Raw genomic sequence first — 16,885 nt, forward strand, 5'->3', positions numbered from 1 at the left:
TGATTCATGTCCAAGCAACAATCAACAAGATACAACTGTTTTCTCTTCCCCCACCTCCCCCCCTTATTCCATCAAAACCCCTTCCTCTCCAAAATGGGAACGAGCTTCCCAGCAAAAAGTAAATAAAAATTTCATTTAGTTTAATTTAATAAAATTGGTAGGCTACTATTAATAAAAGACGACCATCGTCGAACAATAACAATACAAAATAATGGAAGAAAGGGATGAATTAGCTATATTGAATATAAAAAAAAGTCAAAGTAGACCTTGGTCCAATATGCAAGCTTGTGGAGCAGGCGTGCCGGGCCTATTCTCACCGCGGGCAGACGCCGATTTGGTTGCCCACCCGGATCAAGGTCTCCATCGGCATTCTAGTCCGCTCCAGCAGATCGGCGTCGAATTTGATAGCGCCCTTCTTGAAGATGGTGACGATGGTGCTTCCGCCGAACGCAAAGTAGCCGACCTCGTCGGTGCGCTTGATCTCACTGCCGGGCTTCGCGGTAATGATCACGGAGCCCACCATCATGGCCCCAATGCACGCCATGGCCACTTTACCGAAGGTGGGCGAGTCGATAGTGCCGATGGCGCGCGTGTTCTCCCCGTACACGTCGAGGGTGGAGCGGATGGCCATCGGATTGACGGTGTAGTAGTTGCCCTCGATGCGGCGGAAGGAGCTGATGGTGCCGTCGACGGGCGAGTGGAACCGGTGGTAGTCCTGCGGTGCGAGCCGGAAGATGACTAGCGAGCCGCCCTCGAACTCCTTGGCCATCTCCTCGTCGCCCAGCAGGCGCGCCACGCTGAACTCCATGCCTTTGATCCAGACGCGGGTGGCGTCGTCGATGGTCTCGAAGCACACCATGCGGCTGTCGGCCGCGCTGACAGCGACGCGGGGGTCGTCGGGGGAGTCGCACGGGCGTGCGTCGGGCTTCAGCTTGCGGTAGAAGAATTCGTTGAAGTTCTTGAACGATTCCAGCGGCTCGAGGATCTCGGTGGTGTCCAGGTTGTGGAAGCGGATGAAGTGCGGAATCTCGGCCGCCGACTTGGGGTCGTTGTACTTGACGCCCTGCTTGATGGAGAGACTCTTGAGGAGTTTGCGCGCCGTCCTGGACTCCACCCCCGTCTTCATCCCCTTGTAGAGGAGACGCATCCCGAAGCGGACGTAGATGGCCATCTTCTCCTCCACCAAGTGGCCCGTCGCGCGGTCCTGCACGATGATATTGGCGTTGTTCCCGCCGATTTTGTAGTTGCCAAATCCGAGGCGGCTGACCGTCTTCACGAGCCACTTGCGTTGAGCCTGGGCCTCGGTGACGAAGTTGCCCTACGAAATCATACGAGGAGCGGGAAAGGGGAGAAATCAGCGCCCTTCCCATAACCTAAGACATTCCTCCGCCTCCACTTACCATGATAAACCGGTCCGCAGCCTTGACCCAGTCGTTACTCGAGCAAATGGCAATATGGGTAATGATGTCCAGCTCGGAGCCCTCGTTGATCCGAGGCTTTTGGCACACGGGGCACTCCTTCACGCGCACCACCCGCTCCACCTCGCTCTCAAGCTCCTCCTCGTTCTCCACCAACTCTTCGTCCCCGGGCGAGACGTTCCCCGTGTCCTCGGATGGAGGCGGGAGATCCCTCGCATTCTTCACGAGCTGTTCCTCGAGACACTCCACCACTTGGTCAAAGGTTAGCTCCGCATTGGGATCCTGCGAGTCGAGCCCGTACCGTGCAAAGAACTGGTCGACGGTGTCCGAATGCAGGGTCGAGCCCAGCGAGTCAAGCATCGCAATCAGCTCGGTGCGGTTCATGACCCCGTTTTCGTCCGTGTCGTAGCTGCGCGTCAGGGCAAGCCAGAAGTGGCGGCGGATTTCGGAGTAGGTCAGAAACCGCGCGCGAAACGTGAGGGTGGGCTTGCACCGATCCTTGTACTTTTCCTTCAAAAGGTTCAAGGGAACTATCGAATAACAAGAACCAAAGCCATAGTATGGTCACCTTGTTGATCTTTTCGTCAAACACAACCGCAAAACTTGGAGTCAATCTTACCCGTCTTCCAGTCCAGTTGGGACTCGATTCCCTTGGCGGGCTCGACGCCGTTGGGGTGCCTATCCCGCCCAAGCTCAATGATCTCATGGACCTTCATGTCTTTATACGCGATGAAGTCATTGCCGGAAATTTTGTCCCAGTCGTAGAGGGAGAAGCGCACGGTATAGTTGAGCTCCGACTCGCGGACATGAAAGTAGAGGCTCTCTTTCCACACCGGATTAAGGCTATGGCTGATCACACGGGTGCGGAAGGTGCGCTGCCCGATGGAGGCGATCACGAACGGATCCATGTCGAAGGACGTTTTCGTTGCTGGGGACCAAAACAGTTCACATTATTCAAACGTCAGGTTCGAAGAGGTGCAAGCAAATGCTTTACCATTTTTGATGGGCGGCAGATCGGATGCGGAGGTGATTTCTAAGAACATGGTTCCATACTTTCCGTCGCCGAAGGTGCCCAGGTCGACCGTGCTATCCTCAGAGGACTGAGGCGACCTCTTTCCCGAGGCCTTGTCCACGTCATTGTTTGAGATGGAATCGACAGGAGTGCTCTTTCCGGATTCGAGGCTAAGGGTTTCCGTCTTCTGGAGCAAACCCTCCCATAGTTTCCCCATCTCTTCGGGACTCACCTCATTGTAGACATCGATAAGGCCGAATTTGAGGAGGATTTCACCGGTAACGTTCTGGCTCTTTTTCCTGCTCACCACGGGGAACCATCTCGGCTACACACACATAAAAGGGTTAGCGGCCCCATCAGCAGATTATCCCCCACTGCTCTGCCAGCTCTCACTAGCTAACGCGCAAGTAGATTAATTACCTCATTCTCTTTGTCTTCGAATGATGGATGCGCCACGTCCAACGTTTTCTCCCACGGAACAAACACTTCGCCTGACTCAGTGAAAATGAAGTACGTCCAGAGGATCAGAAAAAGAGGAGTGGGAAAATCCACAAGCAAGCAAAGAAGCCTTACCCATATAATCACGCCCAAATCGATCTTTATCCCAAATAGTGAATTGAATGCCACCCTGTAGCTGCTTCGAATTCAGTTTGATATCGAACACATCCTCCCATTCTGGATTCAGTGTCTTGTAGAGGACCTGCGTTTGATGCAGCGTCTTTTCAATCTGAACGACCACGTACGGATCTGAGAATCCATTCTGCCAATCGACCGAGGGAGGAAGACGGGTCAACGCGTTGTAGAAAATAGAAAAATACAATGGCGGGCAAATCGCTCACCTTATCCTTGGCTACCAGATTACGACCGCGAACGACCGCAATACGAAGGGTTAAACTCATGGTGACGGTGGGGAGGGGAGGGAGGAGGGGAAGACGATGTAGGCTGAGAAAATACTGGAGCTCTATGTCGAGCAACAAAAAGCGAGTCAAGAAACGAGGAAATCAAGGCCGATCTGTACTGGATTTTATTTAAGGTATTAAGCCGGGCTTAGCGGAAGATCATATGCTTAAAAGAGAAAAAAGCCCACGAATGCCCCGGAAGAAAAATAGTCATAGACCGCATTCCATCATGTTCGCGCTCTCCCGAAGCCCCTCCCACCCTTTTTTCCGCCGCCCTCCCCCCATCCCCCAACCCGGGCGAGCCTGCGGCAAAAGTGCATCCAATCTGGCCTAAGCCCTCTAAGTTTCAATGGAGCCTATTGCCAAATCCAGACGTTTTCTCTTTCTCGAAATTCGCCCGCCACGACCGGGCTTGGCAACTTTGTAACCGCGGCGATAGGGGTTCTGAGTAGAGCAGTAACAGGAATAAAAAAGGAGATTTCAGACGATGAAATTTACCAAAACTTTATTAGGTTGTGAAGCTATACAATGCTTCCCGGCAAATGGGAAGTGGGGGAGGAAGGGGGAGGGTGGGAAATCAATGAGTAAAATAAAAATCCAAGCAAAACAATAGACAAGAAAATGGAGGCGATATTAGTATAAATTAATTAGATAAACAAACGATATAGAAAAGTCCCATGTCAGCATTGTCCCAGAGTTATGAGAGCACCCTCTCGAGGGATAAAGACATCAGCCCCACTCCGGCACTACCCCCTATAGCTGCCAGCGCCCTCTCACGTCGCACGCTCCTGAAGTAGATCTCCAGCAGTCTCGCCCGAGAGAAGGGGCAATCCGCATCATACAGAAATGGATACCGCTCGTAGAATTCGTCGCTGGCGTACCATGAGGTTGCGACGAGGGGATCGCCGCATGCGTAACAGTGGTAGGCCATCATCTCAAACAGCTCGTCCTCGTCATAGGCGCCTTCGTACAAGAGTAAGCGGTCACGCCAGGTCGCACATGCAATAGAGTCGAATTTCCTGCCCGACTTGACGCGTAGCTGAAGAGGAGTGGGGATGAAAACCTCGGGCGGATCGGGCAGCTGGCATTGCGCGTTTAAGAGGTCGAAGACCTCGGTCGGTGTGAGATGGATCCCGGGCACGCGGCCAATGCCGCGGTGATAGAGGCAAGTGTCATGGGGGGTCGGTTGAGGGTCTGCGGTATCGGATTCGATGGATTCCCGGTTGGCAAACACGTCCGAATCGGCCCTGCTGCGCTGGTAAGGGGAGCTTTGTAGATCGCTCCCCACGCTGGAGCCCCTCGCCTCCTCTCTGGGCATGTGTACTGGGCGGGCACAAGGAGACCAGCTATCCTGTTTTAATTCGGACGAAGCCGCCTCGTCCGCCGTCTCTCTGGGCGTAAAATTGGACGGCGAAGACGCGGAGGATTGCAGCTCATCCAGGAGGCTCAAGGGAGAGAGCTCCGGAGGCGCCAAGTGCATGCTATTGTCGAAACTTTTTGTGAGGCTATCGCCCAGCGGATCAGCGGAGGGCGCCTGACTCCGGCTCTGCAATGCCGAGCTCGGGGACTGTGAAGCAGAAGTCGAGGAGTTGGAAGCGGGGGCATGGCGGAAATGGTCGCGCTCGTCGCTTGGGTACCCTGGCGGCCTGTCAAATGGCTCTGGTGAATGTTCGAAGATGCTGGAGACGGTGTAGGTTGGATCGATGGAGTTCAACCCGCGCCACACAAATGCAAAGTACTCCGAGGGGGAAACCGGCGAGTTTCTAACGTTCTTTCGAAAGGGTTCATCCAGCTCTGTCAAGGGGATCCCATGGGCCACCAACACCTTTTGGGCGGCCATGGCGAGCTGATGCAAAAAGAGCCCCTCGATCCGAAGGTCCAGGACGTGATCGCAAAAATACTCCAATCTGGCATTGAGGGCATCGATGTGCTGGCGGAGTTCGTCGTTCTTCTCCTCCAGCTCCCGCAACTTTCCGTCCCTTGCATCGCGGTTTAATCGCTGCTCCTGACGTAATCGCTCCTTCCGGCGGTATTTGGCAGCGGGATTCGGCTTTCGGCCAGGCTTCATGCGCTGGCCGCTCTTCAACATGTGTGAAGAGTAGACTATGAATTCATTTTCCATATTAGTTCCGGTGATTAATGATAGATGGGGTCGGGAAACCGCGCTCAGGATCCGGTGTTTAATAGGACAAGAGCAGCTTGGCAGAACCACTTGCGTGACTGCTCTAGCCGATGGAGCAAACAGAGCACCAACCACCGTTTTCATTGGTGGGATGGGGGACAGCAGGCATAAAGGGGAGCCGCTTTGATTGCAGCTTGTTCTGCCCAGCCTATCCTCCGATTTGCACTCATTCCAGCTCATGGATTTTCTAGAATGCGCATCCTCTCCCTTTCCTCTGACCCAATGCTGTGAGCCACGTCATGTTACCTGCAATGAAGGTGTGTACCACCCGAATTCCCGGAAAGGAAGGGGGAATTCTTAGTAGCAAGATTGAATTAACGGCATTTCTTCGAGAATGTTTATTTAGATAGATCGTTATAAAGGAGAAAATCGTGTTTCCTGAAAAAAAAAAGAACATTTCCGCGGATGGGTGGCGTATTAAGGCGAAGATGCATTTAGTCTACATAGCCTCCTCCTCTTGGTCAAACCCAGGCTGTCCCCCCTCGCCCTCCTCCAAGTACACCTCCTCCCCCCCCTCCACCTCCCCCTCGTACTCCTCTTCTGCGGATGCGTCCTGGTATTGCTGGTACTCCGAGACGAGGTCGTTCATGTTCGACTCGGACTCGGTGAATTCCTAGAATGCACAATATAAAAGACCCAATCGGTTAGGACGGAATAAGAATCCGATTCGGGCGCCCCCCTACCATCTCGTCCATGCCTTCGCCCGTGTACCAGTGCAAGAAGGCCTTGCGTCGGAACATGGCGGTGAACTGTTCGTGGACCCGCCGGAACAGCTCCTGGATGGCGGTGGAATTGCCGACAAAGGTGCCGGCCATCGGCAGGCCCACCGGCGGGATGTTGCAGTGCACGGTCTGAACGCTGTTGGGGATCCACTCCACGAAATAGCTGGCGTTTTTGGTCTGGACGTTCAGCATGTGCTCCTCCACCTCCTTGGTGGACATTTCGCCGCGGAAGACGGCGGCACACGTGAGATAGCGGCCGTGGCGCGGGTCGGAGGCCGCCATCATGTTCTTGGCGTCGAACATCTGCTGGGTCAGCTCGGGAACGGAGACGCTGCGGTACTCGCTGTGGGCCGCGGCGGTGAGGGGCGCAAAGCCCACCATGAAAAAGTGGAGCCGCGGGAAGGGCACCATGTTGACGCACAGCTTGCGGAGGTCAGCGTTGAGTTGGCCCGGGAAGCGGAGCGAGGTGGACACCCCCGACATGACGTTCGAGACCAGGTTGTTGAGGTCGGCGTAGGAGGGGTTGGCAAGCTTCAGGGTGCGGAAGCAGATGTCGTAGAGGGCCTCGTTGTCGATGCAGAAGGTGGCGTCGCAGTGCTCGACCAGCTGGTCCACCGAGAGCACGGCGTTGTAGGGCTCGACGACGGTGTCGGAGACCTTGGGGGAGGGCACGACGGAAAAGGTGCAGAGCATGCGATCGGGATACTCCTCTTTGATCTTCGAGAGCAGCAGCGACCCCAGCCCGGATCCCGTCCCGCCCCCCAGCGAGTGGCACACCTGGAATCCGGTCAGGCAATCGGTCTGCTCCGCCTCCCGCCGCAGCACATCGAGGATGTTCTCGACGAGCTCGGCCCCCTCCGTGTAATACCCCTTGGCCCAGTTGTTGCCGGCGCCGGACTGCCCGTACACGAAGTTGTCGGGGCGGAAGAGCCTGCCAAAAGCGCCGGCACGAATCGAATCCATGGTGCCTGGAGGACAGGGACGAATTCAGTATGCCCCCTACTGCGTGAGGAGAACACAGCCGAAATGCGCAATGGAGAGAAAGAGAGGGCTCACCTGGTTCGAGATCCACAAGAACCGCGCGAGGCACATATCGCCCTCCCGCCACCTCGTGGTAGTAGACATTGGCGCGCTCTATCTGCGAAGCGTCCTTGCCAGAATAACATCCCGTCTCGTCTATCCCATGCTCTTGGCATATCACCTCCCAGAACCGGTGTCCGATCTAGGGGGTGTAAGGGGGGGGAACACAGGTTAAACAAGGCTACACGGGAACGAAACAGAGGGCTCCCGTCTCTCTTCCTATCCAGAGAGCTGGGCGGCTCGAATGCATTTACCTGATTACCACATTGCCCTTTATATTTTCAGGGGGGAAGGAAGAGGGGGAAAAAAATTCCATAGAAGCATGAAATCGGTAAGCGTGCGTCTCAAAGGCGCGCATTGAATTCTGGACATGTCTCCACCTACCAGTTTGAACATGAATGATTTCCCTCATGGTATTTTCGAATGCGAATCGCAAAGAAAAATGAAAATAGATGTAATGCCAGAGCTGAATTCTTGTCACTTTTTAAATATGAAACGCGACGGGCGACCATGTTGAATATGCAAGCGAAACGCGGATGATTTCCCTCCCCCAAATTTCCCTTAATATGGTCATAGTCTATCCTTTTACCAAACGGTTTCAGTCGTTTCTACACAAACCAAATCTTTTTCTAGGTTGGTACCGCCCCCCTGCCGCCCTGGCCAGTCCATCTTCTTTGGGTGTCTGAATCGATGCTTAGTATTTGTAGGAAATAGGAAGGCGAACCCAAAATTTAATAAAAACTATATTTCCTTCATAGGCCCCGGGCGGGGAAGAGCTAGTTTAGATTATTCCTGATTTTATCACAGCAGAGTATGTGTGGAATGCTAGTTTATTAGATGGGAAGGAAACAAGAGATCATGACATTGTTAAGGAACCGAGATTAGGGCACCCGCCGGATGTCCTAATGCAGGAGAGAAGTTAGCCTTGATTCGCGATCAAACCAAAGACAGAGGTCATAAAACAATAAGGATCAGTGGTGTTGTGTTGCGTATAATAAGTTTCTCTTTCATGAAGCAATCAGACAGCTCCAATAGAATCATCATCAAATCCCTAATAAAATTATACAAAAGAAAGGAAAAGGGCGTGAGACTTACCGGAGGTCTAGAGAAGAGGATCCGCGAGAGGAGATTTAAAATACCATGTTCAATGTAAATAAAGTGCAAAAGCGAAAAAAAAAAAGAATTACAAGAGATGTGCAAACAAGAGAGGGTTGGGGGGGGGGGGAGGGATTATTTATCCTAGTGGCTTTGTGTGCAAAATCCAACGCGAAAATTAACGCGTCGAATTATGGGATATCCAGCCGCCTTCAACAGTGCTTCCAAGGGACGGAAAACATACAACCCCGAATGTGTGTAGGTTTCCCAGCCCAAAAGCGTCCCTTCCGCTCAATGGGTCGAAGCGGGCGGGCGCCACTCGCCCTCTATCCCAGCATCCTTCGGCCCGGTCGACAGCGGTCGTCGTTTTAGACGTGCCAGCACCTGTGCTGCCACATTCTTATACGTCCCCTTGTTACTTTTCTCGAGGATGCTCTTTTCTTGCCGAAGGGCGTCCTTTGCGGCTAGTCCCGCATCCTGCTCTAACAGCGGAGCATAGATCCTATTGAATTCTTTGAAGAGCAGGTTCAAGATATTCTGGCGAATGGTTCGGGCGGTGTGGGCGTTGATGTCTGGGGGAACCAGGGGAGGTTCGGAGGGAGCTGGGGCGGCGGGGGTATGAGCAACGCGGCGATGGGTGGGCGGGAGGAGGTCGGGTTTGGGCAGAGGCGTGTCCTTTTTTTGAGGAACAAACTCCGGCTCCTAGCGTTCAACAGAGCAGGTCAAGTTAAAGCGGGGGTGTTTTTTCACAAGAAAGGCCAGGTGGGCATCGAGATTACCTCCTGGTGATAGGCAACTCGTTTCTGAGCGGGAGGTAAAATGTCCTGGATTTTTGGGGACACTCTCGGGGCGGCGATGGGAATGCTATTGGGCGGTGGTTGCGAGCTCTGTGGCCGGGGCGTTGGCGCGCTCGGATCGCTGCTCTCTTTGGGCTTTTTGGACATGGGGGCTAGAGGAGATGGATGAATCATTTTGGTGAGTTCCGAAAGAGGGGGAGGAGCATCCATCGATGCAATACCATCCACGGCTCGCTTTGGGAGAGCAGGCTGAGCTGGCTTTGCGTTCTCCGCCTGTTTTTCCGCGGCCTGGGTGCGCTGTCGTTTCGCGGCATGCTGCTGGATGGTCTGCCTCTCATGGGTCTCCGGGGCTACTGGGATGGAGAGCGATGGCATTAGTGGGGCAGATCGAGGAGGATGCATGGCCATCCATTCTGAGGGAGCGGGTTCATACAAGCCTTCTTCCGGGTCACGAGGGTGGGCAGCTCATGGGAAAAGAGGCACCATTGATCGCGCCCGCATCGATCTTTTCCGTAAGGGCACGGCAGGCCCTTGAAGAGGCCTGTCGCCGCAAACATGTTTGTTTGGGTGTGGAGGGGTTTGGGGGGGCCGTTTGGGGATTAGATCAGAATCGGAAGGGCTGGCCAAAGCCACTGTTTTCTCCACATTTCCACCCTTGAAATCGGCGGTGGCAGCCAAGGAGACATGCACCGAGATTGATGAAAGCCGGTGTGGATCAGCATGACAGATGCGCGCCATGAGTGGTCCGACTGGGTGAGATGCTGAGGGATGGAGCAAGCTTGGCCAATGGCCACAAGCCTCCACGTCTCTCTCCTGCGCCGCGGCTCGATGCCTCTCACAGAAACCTTAGCCCGGGCCTTCAGAGTCTAGAATGCCTCGAAATTCCATAACCATAGGGTCCATGAAGGCACAATAAGCTTGAGTTTGCTTCAGGTGCGTTGCATGACAAACAGCGCAGCAGCCGCCCCTCGCCGCACTGGTGGCATGAATGGGCCTCCTCCTAGGCACAGCGGCATGGCGAACTCTATGACGAGGGAGGGCGCAAGCCGGCGTTCCGGCCGGGAATGTGCAGGGTTAACCCGTCCCACCGGCTGGTGTGTGGAGCCGGGCGAAATTAGCTTTCATAGCGGGCGGGCGAAAAGAGTTCTGCAAATAGGGTTAGGGCTTTATGCTTCGGTTCAGGCGGAGGGGGGGGGGGGGGTTTCTCAGAGAAGCAAAGCCCGGCTCCGGTTTCCATGCATCTTTATTGCGGTTGACGATTGTGTGCGGCTTTAATATACTCGTCAATACAAAGCACGGGAGGGATTTAAGGTGCCGCGGAGTCCGGGCTGACCACAGGGAGGAGTGCTCAGGGTCAAAGCCAGAGTGATCAAGTAGGTTCGGAAGGGCGGTGGTGGGGAACAGGGTTTGCCAACTTAATAGCGGCCGGTGTCCCGCGCTGGCCTGGAGATCAGCCTGCCTGCCGCCGGCTTGGGGGGGGGGGGGATCTGGTTTGCCCTGCAGCGAGCTTGTCGAGCCCACGCGCGCGGCCGGGATGCGGCTGCCGCGCTCTCCTCGGGGCCTTGAACGCAGGCGCGTGAGTGGTCGGGCTGGATTATTAATTAATTGCAGCAGAAAGGGCCTCAGGCGTGATCCGAAACCGGTGGGGGATTACATGGCAGGCGGCCTCCTTGGATCCGCCGTTGGCTGGGCGGCAGGGGACGGAGCGCAAACGAATCGGGCGGGCCATTGCACGGGCAGAGCCCAAGACACGGCGGCGAGACAAATGGGGGGGCGAGCAGAATTCAGGAGGAGTTTGATTTGGCAAACTCAATTGGTCGTGCCACTCCGATTCCCCCCTCCCCTGTGCTGCTGGGCCGAGAACTTCCCGAGCATCGATGGGTTGATCAGTGTTGATAACGGGCTCGGCGGGGGCAACAGGGGCATGCGGAGAACAACCGGGCCTCCAGCACGGCAACCGGGTGGACACGAGGACGCGCATGCTCCCATCGGCTGTGTGCAACGCTTTGTTTTTGCAGGCCTCGCGCAAGCCGGCCGCTGGGCCCAAATAACAAATAAACAGCCCTGCTGGCACGAGTCGAACACGGTTGGGCCCATTACGTAGGGGAAGGGAGACAAAAAGGAAAAAAGTTCAGAGTTTCGGGATCTGGTGTAGAGCCTCCGTCCACAACGGAATATTGCTTGCCAGCCACCCGCAAGCTTTTTTTCTCTATTTTATTTTATATTTTTCCCCTCCCCCTCCCCCTCGCTCCCTTGCGATTGCGCCCCTTTCTCTTGCTTTTTTCCTCCACCGCTAAGCTCCCCGCCCACTCTAGCCCCCCTCCGCCCCCCCCCCTCTCCGGCCTTTGCGGTAACCATGCCCCCAACCCATCCCTCCCTCCACCAGAAGATATCGCGGGTGTGCGATGCATGCAAGATGAAGAAGCGCCATTGCAACGGCCAGCTCCCATGCAGCCACTGCAGCCCCAAAGAGTGCTCCTACGCTGCGGCCCCCCCCGGCAATTTCTTGGCTGCCGAGGCGACCCGCGGCGAGCGGCGAAGATTGTACAGCGGCAGCGCATGCGAGACGTAAGTTCCCCAATTCCCCCTTGACACATGTCTCCTGTCCCTTGTTCGGGCTCCCCCCCCCATTGATTCTTTGCTCTGCTTGTTTGCCCACAAAGGTGCCGCCGGCGGAAGACCAAATGCGACGGCAATCAGCCATGTGGATTCTGCGCCATGAATGACTACGAGTGCATCAACAACTCAACCCGGCGCGGGCGGCGAGGAGCCAATCCGCCATCCGTCCCCGCCACCTCCACCGCCATGTCATCCTCCCCAATCCCGAAAATGTCGCCCCTCAGCCAACACCCGAGCAAAGCGGCCTCCTTCTCCAGTATGTCGCAGCCGCCGCAGCCCTCCTCGCTCCCATCCCCAGCCGTCCCCTCGCCCCTGCAACCACAATCCCACCCCATCGCCTCCCCGCCCTCCTCCCAGACTTCACAGGCTCCGCTGCCCATGGCCTCGCCCCACCCCGCCCCTCCCCACGCCCCCATGCAGCAGCAGCAGCAGCAGCAGCCTTCCCAGCAGCTCTCGCAGCCGCAGCCCCCGATGCAGCCGGCGGCTGGCGATGCCCGTTCCAACTCCCTCGAGGCGCTAGATGTCCGGTTGAAGCGGATCGAGTATTTAATAGGGCAGTTCCTGCAGCCAATGCTGACCCGGGTCATGGAGTCCAGCTCCGTCAACGGCCACCAGCAGGACCTGGCCCTCGCCCTGGACGTCATGCGGAACATCTCCGCGGACGCCAAGGCCCCCCCCTCCACCGGTAACGACGGAGTGGCTTGTTTTCCCCGACGCGCTTCTAACCCGCGCTCTTTCTCCTCTTTTCCCCCCTCCTCTAGCAATGCCCTCCTCTTCAACCTTCTACGCCGCACCCTCCCCTGCAGTCGCCGCCCCCCGGCCCCCATTTCCCGTTGCATCTCCAAACCCAGCGATACCTATCAATACCACAGCCTCGTCCTCCCCCTACTATTCCCCTGCCGTGCCCCCCTCGTCTGCACCCTCGGGCCCCTCGCCCCTCTTCACCGCCTCCAGCGGGCTCGAGGAGAGGAAGCTGTTTGCGGCGAAACCAAAGGAACTCGGGTTCATGAGCGAGACTGGTACCTTTCCCCACTTTCCCCCCCTCTGTCGCCTGGTTTTAACCTGAGACACCGTTTCACTTTGACTCCCCTTTCTAGATCAATTGTCGAAAAACACCTTCATCCGGTCCCTCGGCCCCCTGCCCCCGCCCCTGCCGTCCAACGCGATGCCGAATCCTCCCCCCGCCCCCCGCCCCCCCGATGTTGGGACGGCTCGGCTCGGACATAATATGCTTATTTTGCCTCATTTCATATTGTTATTTATTCCTTCAATTTTTTTTTCCCCCTTTATATATAAGTAATATATATAATCTCAACATTATCTTCTGTCTGCTTCCTCTTCCTCCTCCGCCTCCACCTCCTTTTTTCCCCCCCCTCATAGTTTTTTATTTTTTTTTTATTTCCTATTTTTCTTCACATCTCGACCCCTCTCCCCTTTTTTAACAATAAAATGTAAAGAATTAGCATGTCGAACCAGGAACTCCGCCAGAACCGTTCCATCTGACTCACCCTGGAGAAGTTGCGAGTCACACTATTGACTCTTTTCGCCACCATTTGCTTTCTTTGAGAGTTTTTTTTTCAATAGAGTGAAGAGCGTTCGCCGCCCTTCGAGGTTTGACATCTCTTCATGCCCCCTAAAGCCAAATCAAAATCCACCCCCAGACGCACATCTAGACGTACTGCATCTTCCGCATCGGCTTCACATACCCAAACTGAGGGTTCCACTGAGCCAAGTCTCAGCCCGGCTTCTCCTCGCCACGTCTCTCATACGACAAAGCATGCCATACCAAAGGACAACGAGCCGAATGGGGGCGATGGGCCTCTTGCTGGGACAAGAGCTCGGAGGAAACGGGATGCTCACGACACGGAGCCGATAAAGTCAAAAAGAAGGAATCCTCGAAACGATGAGGATATAAAGTTAGAGAGCGGGGCAGGGGAAGACGCGGAGATGGATGCCAGCAGCGACTATCATTGGGCCCAGGAGGAATATGGAGAAGAAGAGGTGGCGGAGGAGGCGGAGGGAGAGGAAGAGGAAGAGGGAGAGGGAGAGGAAGAGGAAGAGGAAGAGGAGGAAGAGCAAGAGGAGGCGCATCCGGCTCTGAAGACATTGGAGATCACATTCAGTGCACCCGAGGTTCAGCTGTTCAAGTAGGTGGCCCCCATTAATGTGGAGATCCGTGGATGTAATCATGTTTATTTCATGGCATTTAGGCAGAAGGGCATTACTAAAATGGATCGCATGATAAGAATGAACCTCCACAAGACGCATCTCCTCTGCTTACTGGCGCATGGGGCCATTCGCAATCGCTGGATCAATGAGGACGAGATTCAGGTATGGTTATTGGCCTTCTTTCCCAATCCCTTCCCCCTCCCTCCCTCTCTCTTTTCTTTTTGCCGATATTTCCTGCCCACCTGTCTAACATCCATGCCTCCGCTAACAGGCTATGGCCATCTCGGTCGTGCCGCCCAATATCGTGGAGGCGTTTAAACTTAAGCGGGCCAAGTTTGAACACGCTAAAGGCGCGGCCTTTTTGGAGGCGCTGCGGTCCCTTGCCGCCTGGTGGCACACTTTTTTTACGGCTACTCACCTCGGGATCCGGTCTTACGATTACAAAGTGTTCGACATCCACGGCGATGTCCACGGGGCGATTCTCTCCGACTGCGTACCGTCGCCTCAAGCATTGGTGGAAGCCTTGGTTCGACAAGAGGGCTCGTGGGACTCTTGCGCACAACTCTTTACTGCGGTGGCGCGAGGACTGGGGCTGGAGGCCAGGCTGGTTCTCAGCTTGCAAGCGGTGAGTTGGCGCTACGGGGGAAAGGGCGCCGGGGGCAATGGGGGCGGCGGAAAAAAGTCCGCGACTCGGAAGAAGACAGGTGGTAGCGCCACGCCGGCGGAAGAGAAACAGAGGAGTAGCAAGGCGACCAAAAAAAGCGAGGCCAGCAGCAATAACGCGACAAGTGACGGCGGCGGGGACAGCGACTATCGCGAAACCCCTCGCCTCTCCTCGGCCTCTTTTCGTGCCCCTAAACGCCGCAAACCCAGCGCCAATGCCTCCCCGCCCTCCTCCTCCTCTTCCTCCTCCTTCACCTCAATCGCAAAGAACCTTCCGCCCGTGATGTGGTGCGAAGTCTACTCCAAACATGAGGAGCGCTGGGTGCCGGTCGATCCCGTGCGCGGCCTCGTCGCCCAGCCAAAGGCCATGGATCCGCCTGCAAACTGCGTGGAAAACGGGCTGGCGTACGCGGTGGCGTTTGAGAGCGAGGGGTATGCCAGAGATGTCACCCGGCGATACGCGTCGCAATGGGGGGCGCGCACGATGCGCAACCGACTGCCCGAGAAGGAGGGGGATGCGTGGTGGCGAGAGGTCATGAGGGGGTTTGAGAAGCCATACAAGTTGCCGAGGGATGCGGTGGAAGAGGCCGAGCTCCAGGAGGAGGAGGTGAAGGAGGCCATGCCCGGAACGCTGGACGGGTTTAGGAACCACCCTCTGTACGTGCTGGAGTCGCAGCTGAAGAAGTTCGAGATCGTGAAGCCAAGCGCAGTGGTTCTGGGGGAATTCCGAGGGAAAAAGATCTACTCTCGGTCTGAAGTCTATGTGGTAAGGCATGGATTGAAGATGGCCGTGCCCCTTTTAGTTTGGCTAACCACTCATATTCTTCTCCTCTCCATTCTCCTAGCTCCATACGGCTGAAACATGGATGAAGGAGGCCAAAGTGATTCGCGAGGGCGAGCAGCCGCTCAAATTTGTCAAGGCGCGAGCCGCCACTCTGAGCAAGAAGCGTGCGCAGGAAATGGCGCTTATGACCGGCGACTCCGCGCAAATCCAAGTGGGGCTGTATGCAGAATGGCAAGTGGAGGATTTCAAGCCTCCCATCATCATCGATGTAGGTTGCATTATCTTGCATATTTTATTGACGTCTGCAGAGTTTCTTGGCAGGAAAAAAAAAAATTGCCGTCGTCATGGCTTTCTGTGATTACCTGACCCCACCAGAGTATTGACTGATGGATTGTTTTTTTTTTTTGGTTCCTAGGGAAAAATACCCAAGAACTCCTATGGCAATATCTACCTGTTTAAGCCCTCTATGCTTCCGATTGGCGCCGCTCATATCCCTTACAGTGGCACGGGCAAGATAGCCAAGAAACTAGGGGTGGACTACGCGGAGGCGGTGGTCGATTTCGATTTCAGACAGCGGCGATGTCTCCCCGTCACGAGGGGCATTGTCGTCGCGGAGGAGCATTATGATTTGGTGCTGGAAGCGTTCATGAACCACACCGATTACAAGAATCAAGTCGAAGCCGACAAACGCGAAAAAGCCATCCTCGGGCGATGGCGCAAACTCGTGCAGGCGCTGCAGGTCTCGCACCGATTAAAGGCGGAGTATGGCGCCCACTCGGAGGAGCATCGGGAGATGGAGGATTTTGGAGAGAGCCAGCTGATGCAGGGTGGGTTCATTCTTGACGAGGACGATGGAGTGGGGCGCGAGATTGCGGGGAGAGCGGAGGAGGCGGAGGCGGGAGGAGAGGACCAGGACGGGGACGAGGACGAGGACGAAGGGGCCAGTCAATTGCGCAGAGACAGTGATGGGGAGGGCGGAGAAAACATGAAGGAGGAGGGGGAGAGTGGCGGAGCACAGAGCTCGGGCAAACATGGGAGCAGCAGACCTAGACGCATCACGGCGGACACCGAGGATGAGGACAGCAGTGAAGACGAGCGCGCGAGTCAATATTTGAGCGATAGTGACGATGAATAGGGTGCTCCCCACCACGCTCTCTTGCATAATGCATGTTGTAGCTCTATACTTTATGTTGTGAGGAGGGGATTTGTGTATTGTTTTATCCTTGCCGTTGTTGTTTAACGCTTCTCCATCATGGCTTTGGCCTGTAATTATACACGTGTATGTTACCATGAGGCATTTATGACGCTTTGTTCGTGGCAACGTGTTTGACTCACGATTTGTAAAATCGAGATTGATCCCCCGCACCTTCCCAGCCTTGCGAGGCGAGGTAGTGTGGGGTCTACCTCGATTTGGCCGGATAAAGGTTCATTCAACCCTATTCACC

The 16,885-nt window shown here is 55.4% G+C and overlaps 8 protein-coding genes across 8 annotated transcripts; 2 read left to right on the forward strand and 6 right to left on the reverse strand.

Annotated features, from left to right (window-relative positions):
- Positions 1-313: 313 nt before the first annotated feature.
- Positions 314-3,329, reverse strand: VTP21DRAFT_4381 (uncharacterized protein; the record flags this gene model as incomplete). The annotated part of the gene is made up of 7 exons (XM_069394786.1): positions 314-1,318; positions 1,401-1,948; positions 2,038-2,346; positions 2,413-2,755; positions 2,851-2,921; positions 3,004-3,190; positions 3,270-3,329. The coding sequence occupies 7 exons, from the start codon at positions 3,327-3,329 to the stop codon at positions 314-316; spliced, it is 2,523 nt and encodes an 840-aa protein (XP_069255989.1).
- A 697-nt stretch (positions 3,330-4,026) lies between these two features.
- Positions 4,027-5,595, reverse strand: VTP21DRAFT_4382 (uncharacterized protein; the record flags this gene model as incomplete). The annotated part of the gene is made up of 1 exon (XM_069394787.1): positions 4,027-5,595. The coding sequence occupies one exon, from the start codon at positions 5,593-5,595 to the stop codon at positions 4,027-4,029; it is 1,569 nt and encodes a 522-aa protein (XP_069255990.1).
- Positions 5,596-5,950: 355 nt separating this feature from the next.
- VTP21DRAFT_4383 (uncharacterized protein) lies at positions 5,951-7,196 on the reverse strand (the record flags this gene model as incomplete). Its single annotated transcript, XM_069394788.1, has 2 exons — positions 5,951-6,124; positions 6,195-7,196. The coding sequence occupies 2 exons, from the start codon at positions 7,194-7,196 to the stop codon at positions 5,951-5,953; spliced, it is 1,176 nt and encodes a 391-aa protein (XP_069255991.1).
- Positions 7,197-8,699: 1,503 nt separating this feature from the next.
- VTP21DRAFT_4384 (uncharacterized protein) lies at positions 8,700-9,762 on the reverse strand (the record flags this gene model as incomplete). The annotated part of the gene is made up of 4 exons (XM_069394789.1): positions 8,700-9,110; positions 9,188-9,357; positions 9,427-9,558; positions 9,639-9,762. 4 exons carry the CDS (start codon positions 9,760-9,762, stop codon positions 8,700-8,702), a joined length of 837 nt encoding a protein of 278 aa, XP_069255992.1.
- Positions 9,763-9,804: 42 nt separating this feature from the next.
- VTP21DRAFT_4385 (uncharacterized protein) lies at positions 9,805-10,221 on the reverse strand (the record flags this gene model as incomplete). The annotated part of the gene is made up of 2 exons (XM_069394790.1): positions 9,805-10,071; positions 10,153-10,221. 2 exons carry the CDS (start codon positions 10,219-10,221, stop codon positions 9,805-9,807), a joined length of 336 nt encoding a protein of 111 aa, XP_069255993.1.
- A 142-nt stretch (positions 10,222-10,363) lies between these two features.
- On the reverse strand, positions 10,364-11,186 carry VTP21DRAFT_4386 (uncharacterized protein; the record flags this gene model as incomplete). Its single annotated transcript, XM_069394791.1, has 2 exons — positions 10,364-10,766; positions 10,846-11,186. The coding sequence occupies 2 exons, from the start codon at positions 11,184-11,186 to the stop codon at positions 10,364-10,366; spliced, it is 744 nt and encodes a 247-aa protein (XP_069255994.1).
- A 375-nt stretch (positions 11,187-11,561) lies between these two features.
- VTP21DRAFT_4387 (uncharacterized protein) lies at positions 11,562-13,051 on the forward strand (the record flags this gene model as incomplete). The annotated part of the gene is made up of 4 exons (XM_069394792.1): positions 11,562-11,773; positions 11,869-12,509; positions 12,586-12,826; positions 12,922-13,051. 4 exons carry the CDS (start codon positions 11,562-11,564, stop codon positions 13,049-13,051), a joined length of 1,224 nt encoding a protein of 407 aa, XP_069255995.1.
- Positions 13,052-13,450: 399 nt separating this feature from the next.
- On the forward strand, positions 13,451-16,575 carry VTP21DRAFT_4388 (uncharacterized protein; the record flags this gene model as incomplete). The annotated part of the gene is made up of 5 exons (XM_069394793.1): positions 13,451-13,971; positions 14,035-14,155; positions 14,265-15,422; positions 15,502-15,708; positions 15,856-16,575. The coding sequence occupies 5 exons, from the start codon at positions 13,451-13,453 to the stop codon at positions 16,573-16,575; spliced, it is 2,727 nt and encodes a 908-aa protein (XP_069255996.1).
- Between the last annotated feature and the right edge of the window lie 310 nt (positions 16,576-16,885).

Source organism: Calcarisporiella thermophila, assembly GCF_041956535.1.
Source record: "Calcarisporiella thermophila strain CBS 279.70 unplaced genomic scaffold VTP21scaffold_2, whole genome shotgun sequence".
NCBI classification, from domain to species: Eukaryota; Fungi; Calcarisporiellomycota; class Calcarisporiellomycetes; order Calcarisporiellales; family Calcarisporiellaceae; genus Calcarisporiella; species Calcarisporiella thermophila.